Source organism: Saccostrea echinata, unplaced genomic scaffold (genome assembly GCF_033153115.1).
Source record: "Saccostrea echinata isolate AGI-Se365-2 ecotype Australia unplaced genomic scaffold, CSIRO_AGI_Sech_v1 ptg000016l, whole genome shotgun sequence".
NCBI lineage: Eukaryota > Metazoa > Mollusca > Bivalvia > Ostreida > Ostreidae > Saccostrea > Saccostrea echinata.
Window position 1 is genome coordinate 6,060,186 of NW_026889765.1, and position 13,885 is coordinate 6,074,070.

Genomic DNA, 13,885 nt, shown 5'->3' on the forward strand with positions numbered 1-13,885 from the left:
CCAAATCAATTTCGTTATAATGTTCATATTTGTTTTAGTATTAATACTGAAATTTTCTATCGGTTTTGCTCAAATCTATGAACACAAATTCAGATATGTAGAAACGACATCAAAAGTAGAGAATTCTAACGTTTATTGTGAATTTCTTCTGTCAAAAAAGAAGAGTCCAAGACTGAAGTGTGGATCAGAATGTACGATAAAAGAAAATTGTAGAGGAATGGAAGTTTGTGATGGTATTCTTTGTCGACTGTGGAATGAAAGTTTCTTCCAGGGCATGTCTGTCAATTCATCTTCTGACCAGTGTCAACGGTATAGTAAGGTATTATTTAGAATATTTATCAACTTCTTCATACCAATACTTTATCCTTTCATAAGAATAGACACTTGTTTGCATACGTTAATTCTTTTTGTCCTAGTCGTATCTAGAGGTATGGAAGGGAAATGCGACTTATCAATCAACGGTTCTTCAAAATGGTAAGTGCCCGGACAGCATTTAATTTCAATTACATTTAAGAAGTATTTAACACGTATTAATTTTCAAGAAGCAATCAATTCTTTTCTATAAATAAACAAAGTATGTAAAATCTTGTCTATCCAGATGATCAGAATACAGAAAATTGGCAGACAAGAACTAGCAGCATTGGAGAAGAGACAGATTATCTTTGGGAATCGACAACTGATGTTTTAATAACAGCAAATAATGATGTCACGGGAACGACCAGTGGTATCTCTACAACAACAACGCTACAAGATGCAACAAACAGCATGATCTCTACGTCCATGACATTACTGGAATCAACAACTAGCAGTACCTCTACATCAACAACGCTAAGCGAGAAAACAAATAGTGATACCTCTTCATCAACAACACCAAGCGATATCACAAGTAATGGTACCCCTACATCAACTACACTAAGCGATACCACAAGTAGTGGTACCCCAACATCAACAACAATAAGCGATATCACAGCTAGCGGTACCTCTACATCAACAACAATAAGCGATACTACAAGTAGTGGTACCTCTACATCAACAAAGCCAAGCGATATCACAAGTAGTGGTACCTCTACATCAAGAACACTAAGCGATACCACAGCTAGCGTTGCCTCTACATCAACAACACAAAGCGATACCACAAGTAGTGGTTCCTCTACATCAACAACACTAAGCGATACCACAACAAGTGGTACCTCTACATCAACGACGCTAGGTGAACGCACAAGTTGTGGTCCCTCTACATCAACAACACTAAGTGATGCCACAACTAGAGTTACCTCTACTTCAACAACATTAATTGACACAATAACTAGCTCTACCTCTTCATCAACAATGCTACTAGATTCAGCAATTAGCAGTGCCACAACATCCTCAACAACCAACGGTTTCTCTGCAACAACAGCGCTACTGGGTTCGAAAACTAGCGGCGTCTCCATTTCAACCACTATTACAGGTATTACAAATATTATATATATATATATATATATATATATATATATATATATATATATATATATATATATATATATATATATAGGTACACTTTTAAAAATGAAACACGAAAATGTTTAGTAAAGCTTTAGCGCTTTCATTTTCAATCTTCAGAAGCATTGTAAAGCTTCTGAAGATTGAAAATGAAAGCGCTAAAGCTTTACTAAACGTTTTCGTGTTTCATTTTTAAAATTGTACCAATAATTTACCGAGCACTGTGGATTTATATTTATATTTCAATATATTATCTGAAACAACTTTTTTGAAGAATGTCACTGCTTATGATTCAGTCTAAAATTGTAAGCTTTAAGTGCTACCTATTACAAAAGATAAGACTATTTCTTTTTAAACAAAACGATGTGGAATGAACTACTTTTTACGGTGGCCCGCGTGGCGTGGTGGTTAGAGCGTCTGCTCTAGAGTCGTGGAGTAAGGAGTTGATCCTTACGTCGTTGGTTCGAATCCCACTTGGAAACGTGGGGAGCTTTCCTTCGGATGAGAACATATAAACCGAGGTCCCGTGTCGCAGTAGGTGCTGGCACGAAAAAAATCACTCACTGCTCAATGGCCCTAAGTGCCGAATATAGGTCTAAATTTACCCTCCACCGACAAGTGGTGGCGTCTCAATATGAGTAAAAAGTTCTCGAGAGGGACCTTAAACAACAAACAAAGAAAACCTATTACAAATGTTCATCCAAACGTTAGTCCCCGAGGGTCTCTACAGTCCAGTAAACTAGTACTTCGGTACTAGCTTGAAAAATGCGGATATATATTTAATTAGTGTGGTAAAATTTAAGCATTTTTTTTTCAAAATTAAGGATTATCTCCCTCTTGCATAGCTCTGATCCTTCGACGTATTTGGCTCCAGTCTTTGGCACCTCTTCCAAGTCTTTTTTATTTAGATATTTTGGATTTCAAACGTTTCGGCTTGAGCACCACTGAAGAGACATAATTTGTCAAAATGCGCATCTGGTGTATCAAATTTGGTACCGTAAGTGATTTAGATAATACAATATAGTGTTAGATGCATTGATGTTATCAATGCTTCACATACAAAAAAATACTATAGTAAACTATAGTTTACTATATTAAACTATAGTAATAACTTTGACACCATGAAAACTTTAGTTAACTATAGTTAACTATAGTTATAAATTTGACACTTTGATTTACTATTGTGATAACGTTAAAAACATTGATTTTTTTTTTTTAGTGACCACTATATGACACTAAAGTGATAACTATAAAACTTTGAAATACGTAAGTGATCACTAGTAAAACTTTGATTTACTATGGTGATCACTATGACACAATAGTGATAACATTGATCTACTATACTGATAACTTTGAAACTTTGATTTACTATAGTTAACTATGGTAAACTCGAGTTAACTATAGATTACTATAGTAATTTTTTGTTAGAGTTATTCAATTGATATAACTGCTTTTTGGTCTTTCGTTTAAGTTGCGTAGGAATTAGATTGTACACGTTCTAAACACTGTGCGAAAGCGCATTTTATAACTTTGACAGAGTAGTAATTGAACACATATACAGTAACAGGAATGAAAACACATAACATACCCATATGATTGAATTATTACATCTAGTATTGAGACTAGCTGATATTTCTTTAAAACATCAAAATCCATTCTATATTTTTTTCATTACTTTTAATATAATAATCGTTAATAATAATATAATCTAATTGGCTCTTGTGAACCATCGAAACCCTATTTACATGTATCAATGGGTTTTTTTCTTTCAAAAAGCAACCGCTCCATAAATTCCATACATGTGATGTATATGTTGTGTCAGTTTAATTCAATGTGGAAATAAACAACACGTTTGAAAAGATGAAGAGAAGTACGACAGAGTCCTTATATTTAACGAAACGTTACGAAACCAAATCAATCCGATCTAAATGAGAATTTTTTTTTTGCTTCAATCATGCGTTATGCTTTGAAAGATAAAATATTTTCTTTGCAGAGAGTCCAATCGAAGCATGTGTTATGCAATACCAGTTTCAAGATGGAAAGATTGTGGATATCCCTTGTCTAAATGATACCTATCACTGGATTGTAAGTTCAATGTTTGTAAAAGTCTTGTACAGGTTTTTTTTTTTTTTTTTTTTTTTTTTTTTTTTTTTTTTTTTTTTTTGAAATGTAAGAGATGCGATGACGAATTTATTACGAAATATATATTGGAGGCTTTTGTATAGACTCATCAAAAGCGTTTCAAAAATAAACAAACATATTTCGGTTTCTCCCTAATTTCGGAATACGTTTGTCACTTATATCACTGATTTTTTTTTGTTTGTTTGCGTACATATCTGTGGGATAAAAGGTAGATTTAAGGGGTGGGGAGTAAGACGTAGAATTTTTTTTACTAGTAATACATCGGAGGAACGTCCTTCATTTTTCGTAAACCGTGATTGAATTGACAAATTTATAAAATAAAAGTAGTATTTGTTTTCATTTTGAAAAAAAAGATAACAATAAAATTACACAGGGTGTTCAAAAAAATCGCTGACTTCTGTCATATCTATTTTATTTAACAGCATACAAGTAATTTTCTAAATTTGTTAGATAGAGTATTTTTAAGAAATTCATTATGTTATGTTTTTGACGTTACAATGCAGTTACAATTAGTGAATGTTTGATCCGTGGTAAAAAAAAAAAAAAAGTGTTGATTTTAGAATTAAGTAACAGGGGTTCCATTTGATCATAATTATGGAGTGAAACTTCACACTTCAACAGAATAAGTATTTTCACATATGATTGTGTTCTGATCTTGAATTATCTTTAGTATAACAAATATTGACAATTCCACGAACTTTTCCAACAGCCGACGCATATAATACGAAAAATTCTATCACTAATAAATTGATTGATGAAAGAGATGACGTTGAAATTATATGTGTACACTAATTGTGGATTACGTACAAAGATGTTGTATGTGAATTGTCATTAATAATTTCAGAAAATTTGATATGAAATATTCTGTCAGTCGAAACAATAAATTATTAAAAATAACGCTCATTTCTTTCTCAAAAGTCTTTTTTATGCAATTATCGATAGATCATTTATATTTCTAAAATGCCATGTTTCAGGTAATTCAAAGGCGAATCGATGGGTCTGTAGATTTTTACAGAAACTGGACCGAATACGAGAACGGTTTTGGATCTGTAAACTCTGAAATCTGGTTAGGTGAGTTAATAGCATCTACTTTTTTTATTCGAATGTCTTTTTCATCAGCTGAGGGGGAGAGGGGGGATTACTTACATTTACTATGTTTAAAAAATATTTTTTTTTTATATTATTCATATCACTTCATATTGATAGAGAGGGACAGACGACCAAATAAATAATCGCTAGTGGAAACAATTTTTTTTATTTATCAATTAGAAGGAAAAATAATGCAAAATTTATATAAGCGGATATTGTTTTTGCTAAGAACTTTATTTTGTAAAAAAAATATTTACAATTCAACTGTTGGGTAGTATTAATAAGATAACTAAATATGTGTGAGGATTTGTGAATATACTAGCTTTTAAATATTACAACTGAAAAAAAAAAAAAAAAAAAAACATTACTCATATTAAATTTCAACTTGTTACCAATTCTACAACTGGTACAGGTTATTTGATCAAGGTTAATTTTGACCTTGAACGGACGAAAGAACTCCATGACAGAAGGTTTTCGTTAAAACATATCATTCAACATGTTGAAAGCAAATATTCATGAAGGCATATCATCATGTACATGTACTTAAATGTTACTTTAATTTCTCACACTGAAACCCGGGATGTAATTCTAGACGTATATCATATGAAAAGATGTCCCTGAGGTAAAATGCTGTAAAATGTTGTAAAGGAAATTAATTCTTAATGATAGAGAAAAAATGCTTTCCATTTGTTAATTTCTCCTTTCTTAATAAAAAATAATACAAACATGTAAGTCTTGAGTGCCTATCTTTGTGAGAAGAGTGCGGCTAATAAGTTTCTTATATAAATGTATGTTTTTGCATGCTGCAGAATGCTTACTGGTACATGTATATCAGAAAGGGATAACTTTTGTGAATTTGATGGGTATCCCTGGCTGAATGTTTTAGGTCACCTGAGTCACTCAGGTGACCTATTGCGATCTGTTTTTGTCCATCATTGTGCGTCGTTCATTAACATTTAAACATTTTCAACTTCTTTTCTGAAGCCGCTGAACCAATTTCAACCAATTTTGACATGAAGTATCTATGAGCAAAGGAAACAATAATTGTGAATTTCATAGAACCTCCCACTGGAGCCTGAGGGGTGGAGCTGGAACCATAAAAATTAGTGCTGTTTTTAAAAATCGTTTTCTTTACTCCTGGAGAGTAAGCAGTCAAGCTGTTGACATAATTATAATAAGCATTGTGCACTCTGCCAAAATTGTGAAATTCATGGCCCCAAGGTCAGGGATTCTGGAGTAAGGGTGGGGCTGTTACATCACATAGTGAAAATGCATAAATTCTTTATACATCTTCTTCTCTCCCCCCCCCCCCCCCGTATTCTAAGCAGATACACTACATGGAATATTGAGGGGTCTCTATTGATTATATTGGGAAAATGCGTTATTTCTTTTCTGCTCATTGGTATTAAGCAAATAAATTAAATGCATAGTTATGATGAGCTGGGGCGCCTCATCCAGATTAATTTTATAAATTTCATGGCGCCTGGGTCAGGGGCTTTGTTAGGGTGGGACATTTTTTTTGAAATTTTTTTTGAAAAACTTCTTCTTTGCTCCTGTGTGTTTAGCAAACAAACATAGTGTTTTCATGATGAGCAAGGATGCAAAAGTATAAAATTCATGGCCCCTGGGTCAGGGATGCTGGTGTTAGGATGGGACTCTATTGATTATATTAATGAAAATTCTTCGAAAATTTTTCCTCTCCTCTTGGGTATTAAGCAGATAAATTAAGTGCATTGTATGATGAGCAAGGGTGAATGTTCCAAAAATTTGAAATTTATGGCCCCGTGGTCAAGGGTCAAGTCAACCACTTTGTCAGGTGTTCTCGTGTTGGGCAGGGCTCTATTAATGTGTATTTTACTGAGAGAACTTATTCCCCTTTGCTATTTAACCACTGTAAACGCATGTAATGTAAATGAAAGGTTAATTTTTAAGAGTTTTGTACAAGAATGTTTATAATGAGTTTTATACAGAAACTACTTTTATAGTTCTTAATGGTCAGGTAGAATTGTTATTTATAAATTAAAAAAATTAGACAAAAAATCTTATTTTTGTACATTAAATATTCTTCATAGACCAATGGAGGCCAATGTGAGAGGGAATGAAATGGGTTTACCAATTGTGCACAAGCACTTTTGTTTTGATCAGTTTACAAGATAATACGAGGGGTGATCAAAAAGTTCGCGAAGTAATTGAATTACTTCCATAAAAGAAATAAAATTAGGCTTCAGTGTGTATTATTTTTGTAGTAGTCCTCTCCGGATTTATTGCACGTCTGCCACCGTTCTGCCCATGCCCGATACACGTGGTCCAGGCGGTCACGTGACATGCTCCGCAGCGTTCTGTTCACAGCAGCTAAAAGATTTTTCCGAGTCTTGTATTTCTTACCATGCTGGTTATTTTTTATAAGATGTATAGTCCATTTGTCACAAATGGCCAAATCTCGGTAATATGGAGGTTGGATAAGGATATATTTTACTTGAATGAGGATGGTGACCATCACAACTCGACTGATCTGTCTTAGATGCGTTGTTTTTGAAATGTGAATCAAGTATATGCACCTTCTCTATGTCATATCTGATATGTTTCAAATCTGAAGTAAATGATATTTTGAGAATTTTTAATTAATATTTTATTGTTATGGTATTCAAATATTTTTTCGAACTGTAGTCTTTTATAACAAATTGCTCAAAAAAGGTTACACCTTTTCCCCAGCTCACTTTCACTGGGCGAGAGAACGAACATCTGTAACTTTTAAACATCTCCATTCCTTTACTAAAACAATCAATCCTCTTAATGATTGAACTTCTTTCAAGTTCCTTGTCTTCATAAACCCTGTACAAATTATTATATACCACTGCAAAGAAATTTCCAAGATTTCGTTAAACTATACAGCCCTTCCTTGCACGAGTAAGACCGAAACACCCATTTTTCGTCACAAGTCACCTACATATTGACGTCATTTTCACATTATGACGTCACAAACATGGAGCAAAACTTCACATAACATTTGCTATTTATAGAAGATTTGTGTGACAATATGTGTGCCAAATTTCATTTTGATCTGAATTTTGGTTTTGTAAATATAGAGATAGTTCGCGAACTTTTTGATTACCCCTCGTAGTTACAAATGAGGGCAGATACAGTCAACTAAATAAATCTAGTTTAAGATTTATTAAGGAGCACTAGACTATTTATCTTGTTGATCCCTTATCATTATATTTCTTGCTTTGGGCAACGTAGTTCATCTTTCAGTTCGTTTTATTTTATACAGCTATGTATCTTTTACACTGTTGTATTATACTCAGGCAACTGTTAAGGCCATTTGGGCGTTTGTTTTATAAGAAGACGTTAGTCTACGAATGAAGGACCCTAATAACCTGAACTTTTTTGCTAATCCAGGAATACTGCACTCAAGAATCTAACAATTTCTCCAGTAACCTTTATTGACTTTTTTCCCCATAATTATATAAATTTGACAGATATATTATTTTGAATATAATTATGCCAAGTGAAGTATATTATTTATAAAGCATAACTATTACTGTAAGGATGAAAAGCGACTTTTTATGTAAGCATGCTTGAGGATTGAAATCTACTTATATATACATATTAACTACTTTGGAAAATATTAAACAAGTCCGGTTATCAGTTTTGTTCAATTCATTACTGTTGCATGAATTTATATATCTTTCTAAATTATAAGTATTGCAAATAATATGAAATGTTTGTTTTGGAAAAATTAGTAATAAAACTGTAGTAATATATAAATTATGTACCTAATAATATCATAGGTAACCAATATATAAACGAATTGACCAGCTCTGGATACACTATTCTGAGGTTAGATATGATGGATCAGGACTCGGTATGGAGACATGTTGAATACAATTTTACCATAGAGGATAGAGCAAATAAGTATCGACTTCACATAGTATGCAGGGAATCTTGCGATATAGGTATTCATTTTTTTTTTATATTTACGTTTTCTATTTCTTTACAAAATACAAGACAATTCATTTTCTAATGAACTACGTCCCTTTCGGATGTAACCATGTCGTTGTACTCATATTTATTATATATCAAAATTAAAAATCAAAATATATCAAAAATATGTTATTGAAAAATTCATCTTATATTGATCATGTAACGAATTTTGAAGTTTTTTGCAACATAAGCTTACAAAGTGTTGCAGCAAAGTTTCTTCCATTACGATAATTAAGCCAAATGCATTATTTCTACAGTTTAAAACTTTGCACTTGAATGCTTTAAAGTGTGAGTAGTTTAATAACTTGAAAATTTGTTTATTTTTCGTTAGATCAAGGAGAAAAGGTGATGCAAGTTTATATTAAGTATAGTTTACTTATTTTGAGTTAAGGTACAATGGTTTCCGAAACAGAAGCGAATTTTTTAAATATCTCATAAAATGCCTGACCAATTTTTTTATTATTTGCACAACGTTCGAAAATGATGTTTTTTCGACATAATATTATGACGTTGTAACCTCATTTAAATATGGAATCGGCAAATAGAGGACATAAAAAATCAGTGAACAGCAGGTTTTTTTTTCAATATTAAGAAAACATTGTCAATGGTGTTTTATTTATTCTAAACTCTATAATCTGTAATACTAATGTGAGAAAATTCATTAGTGTGACATCATAAATGGCATGTATTATGAAGTCATAGGCACAAGCACTTTCATTTGAATATTATCAAGAATTAATAGCGACGTAGGGTGCACCAAATTAAAATATCATTTTATGCACTGATAAGCGGGGAATGGCTCCTGTCATGGAAAAAAATGGTGGAAATAATAAAACTACACAAAAGTGCCTTGGACACAGGTTTATACCTGGTAGAAGACGATTGGACTAGTCATCCCATAGAGCCTGGTAAAGCAACAGAAATGACGAAAATTGAAAAGAAAAAAAAACTCGAGAACGTCGATTAAATGTAGCGTCTCGAGAGGTTGAGATCATAATCGTGGTTGGGAAAGAGTCTACTAAAATTAATTCTGCGATCTTTTGATGGCTCTAGAATGTGTGAGATATAGCTGGTTCCGCGATTACTGACTGAAAATCAAATGTACTTTCCAATTTTCCGAGATTTTAAATTTATAAAGAAAAGAAGACCAATTTCTGAACAAAAACTCCCCGTAGTCGTTGTTGCACCGACACTTATTATGTAAGATCTGTTTAATATTTGGGTTTTCTGGGACAACCCTCATAATATTAATAGGTAGAATTAATTTCTTTCCCTATCCAAATCATTTTAATATGTTTTTATCCTCGTATTCAAACCTATTATAATGCTAAACCTTTTACTAGTGTACTAGTAATTGAACAATTTTCGAATGTCTCAATTGTGTTTTCTTTTTAAGAGACACCTTTTAACAGACACCTTTGGCAGATGTACCAAAAATATAAATGCACATATTTTCAATTTAAGGTATAAACATGTAAATAAAAGTAATTTTTATATGTTTTATAGACAGCATGTGGACTGGTCTTTTCTCTACCTATGATGAAGATAATGATAACTGGAAGCAAAAAGACTGTGCACTGGACTACAGTGGGGGATGGTGGTACTCAGGGGATGCGTACTGTACAGAGGGCAATCTTAATGGAATGTACTCTATAACTGGCCAACACAATGAAAAGCGGGGAATTTATTTTTTTCATTGGCATGGATATGAACCCCTTAAATACGTCAGAATGATGATTCGACAGCCGTGAATTTGGTACTAGCATATCTTACAATCACTTTTTGCTGTAGTAAGTTGTAGTTTGATTTCAAATCATATTTTACATTTTATGAATTACCGATTAAGAAAAAAATATTAAAAGTATTTTCAGAAAAGATCAAACACTTTATTCTTCATTAAAAATATTTTTAAACATTTTTTTTTTAAATTTCTTCACTCCAGAGTGCAACAGAACAAACGCTTAATTCATTTACTGTGAACCGGAGGATTTTTTTTTTATAGTTTTTATACTGACTTAATATACTATCTAGTATATTCACAGTGACATAATGGGTATATCAATATCTGGTTTTTCTAGTATAGATAATGAGTATAAAGGTATTTGTTTCCGATTAGTGAACGGTATTTTCCACACATACAAATTTGTCTCTGTTAGAGAAAACAAATATCAGGTATGCACTAAAGGTGCACGAACCCTTAGTTTGAATTTCAGGTACAAGGACCTTATAGTACAATAATAATGTAATTTTTTAATGCTTGCAATTGTCTTTGTTATTTAGGTGTTTGCTCATGCTTGCTGTTGATTGTTGACAAATGTTAAGCATATCATAGCTTAGACTATTTAGATTTTACATTATGTAGTTACAGACATTTTAACTTTCTGCATTGTAATTTGTAAAACATTTTCATTCTAAATATCTATGAATCGTCTTGTACTAATATTTCCTAAATTAAAGCATATTTCCTGCACGTGAGCAAAGTAATCCACATTTTTTTTCTTAATAACCATTATCTCTACAACCATCTTCGCTAGCCAAAAGTTTCTGATACGCTACTCTCCTCATAGGCCCTTGGCATACAGTGCTGATAAAAGACGGGATTGTTTTCGTCACGTGATCACGATTCTTACCAGGTTACGCACAGATTGCGTCATCGACAGAAATAAAAGCGTATTTAAAAAAATAATGTTTTTAAAGAATAATAAACAAGAAGGTATTGAGTTATGTTAATTTGTTATTTAAACATGTTAAAATGCAAATCAACATCTTCAGTACAGATTCTTAATTACATATTTTGCACGTTGCTTAAAGGATGACACCATATAGCTATTCATAGAATGGCATGTTATCTTACGGATCGTTGTTTACTTGCGTTTTTCATTCCCGATATTAAAGAGTCAAGATATATCCCGAACGCAAATATCGTCATTTACAAAAAACAATTGCTGATTGGTCGAACGATGTCGATCAAATCCAATCACAACATGAGAAAAAAATCCCAACTTTTTTAAACACCGTATGCCAAGAGCTAATGAGGAGAGTAGCATATCAGAAACCCTTGGCTGGCGAAGATGCTCTACAATAAAATGTATCAGATTTCTGATCTGGTGGCTTAAATGCTAGTTTTCTTAATATCCTGGTACATGTGCTGATGAATTTTGCTGATGATTCTGTACGCTAATTTCCTTATGCTGATCATGATGATTTATTTATATGAAAACGCCCTCACCAACACTTATATCATTGACACTTTTTACATCAATTATAACAATGATATTAGTCTTATGATAAAATACAAGGAACATTGCATGCTACAAAAGTCAGCTTAGGGAAAAATAATATTAATTATTTGTTTCGCTCAACAAGGACGTCACTGCCTATGACACTGTGGTACGAAAAGACAAATGCAACGAAAAATCAAACAAGATGTAAGAAACAGAAAATTCAATATTTTGTAGTTGGTTTTGGAATTTATTTCGCTTGTAAAACAGGATTTTTGATACTTTAAACTCGTGCTTCGCACTCGTGAAAATATCCAAAAATCATGTCTCATTCGTGGAAAAAAATTCCATATCCAACTACTAATCATTTAGTATCCTCTATCAATCAAGCAGAAAGAAAACAAACCACAAGCAGAGTGAAAATAAACACCATTTATATAAAAAATCCTGGTCCTTCGGAGGCCCTAAGTGCCGAACATAAGTCAAAATTTTCAGCTCTCCACCGGCAAATGGTGGCGTCTCCATATGAGTGAGCTTTTTATAAACGGTGTTTTTGTTCCAACTCTGATATTTGTATTGTACCACACAGGAATGCTAGGAAAATTTTTCCATGTATGTTTATTATCAAAAGATTTAATAATCTGAAGTATGAACTTAAAAAAATCTTGCCAAAAACAATTGTTTTTGGGAATTACACATTCAGAGATATACGCACCACCAAAATCAAGTAATTTGTGAATAAAATCTGTACCCTTTATACCTTTAAATATCTATCCTAGGTTTATGACCTGCTATTAGACTTTTCAGCCAAGGACATTTCAAAGACAAAATAAAATTGCTAATTTGCACTATTTTCAATTCCTCATGCTGATAATCTTGAATTAAAACTGTACGTTTAATTTTATCATATTTTACATTCCAAATTAATTCAAAAATATCTTTGCATAATGGTGAGATAATCTCCCCTTTTTGGAGTAGGCAGTTATTCGAACAAATGATTAATTTTCGGAATAATTAAAGATTTTACCACAGTAACTCGACCAATTGGTGTTAGAATTCTTATATAATAAATTATTTACAATAACACGAATACATGTTTAGTGAAAGAAGATCTTGTTTGCCAGCATTTCGAACATAAAGAGGAATTTGGTAATTTGACATGCTTAACATTTTAACATCTTAACATTTTTTCAAATCGAATTATTAAGATCAATTGTGAAAAGATGTATATCAAATGTGTAATATTATGTCGATATCTGTAAATAAAAAAGTTTTTCTAAAAATCTACTTAATTTTAAATGACTCCTGTAAAAGTAAGATTTCACAATTAACAAATGGATATATTGTAGAAAAAAAATTGCACACTCCAAAATTCCCAATTTCTTTCTCGTAATATTAAGACCATATCTCACCCAGACCAATAAATTGCGATGCCTGCTGTATGATTTTATTTATATCTTTTCCGTACATTCCATAGTCAAGTGATTTGTATATTTGTATGTAGATTTATTTGATTGTTATAGAAGGGTCTTTATAAATCAATACAAGGGCATACCCTCAATTGAACAATGGATCAAGACAAGCTTTTACACACAAACTCAAGATGTATTAAAATAATTTAAAAATACTAAAAAGCTGATGAAAACTTGCAATTGAATTAACTATTTCTTTAGCAAATGTACTTAACCAGCGAAATATTCAACACTGGTCTAACAAATGTAATTTTAGCAATTAGATAGTAGAATTAATTTACGTTCACAGCACTTTTCACATACACTACAGTAATGATTTCGATTTCCCCCTTAGATTCCAAAGAAAACCCCTTGACGTTTCCCTGTCAGTCCCTGACATTTTCCTGTCTTCCCCTGACTTTCTCCTATGATCCCCTGTCGTTTTCCTTGACTACCCTGTCTACTCCCTGACGTCCCCTGACTTTGCCCATTTTACCACTGTCTAACCCCTGATGT

At 32.4% G+C, this 13,885-nt stretch overlaps 1 protein-coding gene across 1 annotated transcript; it reads left to right on the forward strand.

Annotated features, from left to right (window-relative positions):
- The first annotated feature begins 217 nt into the window (after nt 1-217).
- On the forward strand, nt 218-10,448 carry LOC133188765 (serine-rich adhesin for platelets-like). The gene is made up of 7 exons (XM_061324251.1): nt 218-319; nt 417-474; nt 599-1,450; nt 3,476-3,567; nt 4,599-4,695; nt 8,505-8,669; nt 10,204-10,448. The coding sequence occupies exons 1-7, from the start codon at nt 218-220 to the stop codon at nt 10,446-10,448; spliced, it is 1,611 nt and encodes a 536-aa protein (XP_061180235.1).
- Nucleotides 10,449-13,885: the final 3,437 nt, after the last annotated feature.